The 1,014-nt window shown below is 38.2% G+C and overlaps 1 protein-coding gene across 1 annotated transcript in view; it reads left to right on the forward strand.

Moving 5' to 3' along the window:
- The window catches only part of LOC103807600 (microtubule-associated serine/threonine-protein kinase 2-like), a 98,614-nt gene that overhangs the window by 61,157 nt on the left and 36,443 nt on the right, over positions 1-1,014 (forward strand). The window contains 1 exon segment of the mRNA XM_009080337.1: positions 1-165. This exon segment is cut by the window's left edge and continues 20 nt beyond it. Within this exon segment, the coding sequence (XP_009078585.1) occupies positions 1-165 (165 nt within the window).

Genomic DNA, 1,014 nt, shown 5'->3' on the forward strand with positions numbered 1-1,014 from the left:
AATGCTCCAGAGAATGTGCTGCAATTAGCGGATGGGGTCCTAAGTTTCATTCATCATCAACTTATTGAACTGGCCAGAGATTGCCTAGATAAATCACGTGAAGGTCTTATTACTTCTCGGTACTTTTATGAGCTGCAGGAAAACTTGGAGAAACTTCTCCAGGATGTAAGTGCTCTCTGGAAAGCAGAATATATTATTTTGATTGAAACTTTAAGTGATAAGCCACAGCTTTGATTTTAGGAGAGACAATGTAGACTCCAATGGAGGGGCAGCAGATGGGGTGTCAGGAGATCTGAGTTGTTCCAGTCTGCTGCTGGTCTGCTAGGGGTGGATTTGAGTAAATCACTTCACCTGTGAACTTTGTACAAAATTACATACATATATGAGTAAGTCAAAGGGTGTCTTGGCCATTCAGGAAAATTGGGCTCACCCAGATGATGAAAATTACTGAATCATGAACTTCAAGACTCTGAATGACTTATTAATTGCCTTAAAGGAGTGAAAACACCATAGTTTTTAGTGCTGCTCTAAATTTTCCATAAAAGATCTTCTTGAGCTGAGTTTAATCCAGTTGTGTGTTGTTAGTGTTTTGATGTGTTTTGTGGCATTCAAAGCATATGAAAATACACAAGGGGGCACAATTTTAATGCATGCTCAGTGTGCTTCAGCTACTCATTAAGAATGGCTCTTTTCCTTTAAAATGAAAATAATAAGTTTAAAAAATTTCTTAGAATTTATGCTGTAGCTGTTGTGAGGAGTCAATGCTATTACCAGTTGCTAGGTCCAGACTTCCATTTGGGAATGTCTTCCTGATTGCCTGCTTTGATTTAACAACAGAGCAAGCTGAAAAAGCAGGATTTATAAAGATTCCAGTCTTGAATAACAAATATTACAGATACACCTAGAAACAGAACAAGTGAAATAATTTGTTTTCCATGGTGATTTTTATAGTCATTGATCAGTTTGACAGCCCACTGGCATGAACTGCACTCGTTTGTGCTCCTTTGCCACTCT

Source organism: Acanthisitta chloris, unplaced genomic scaffold (assembly GCF_000695815.1).
Source record: "Acanthisitta chloris isolate BGI_N310 unplaced genomic scaffold, ASM69581v1 scaffold21258, whole genome shotgun sequence".
NCBI classification, from domain to species: Eukaryota; Metazoa; Chordata; class Aves; order Passeriformes; family Acanthisittidae; genus Acanthisitta; species Acanthisitta chloris.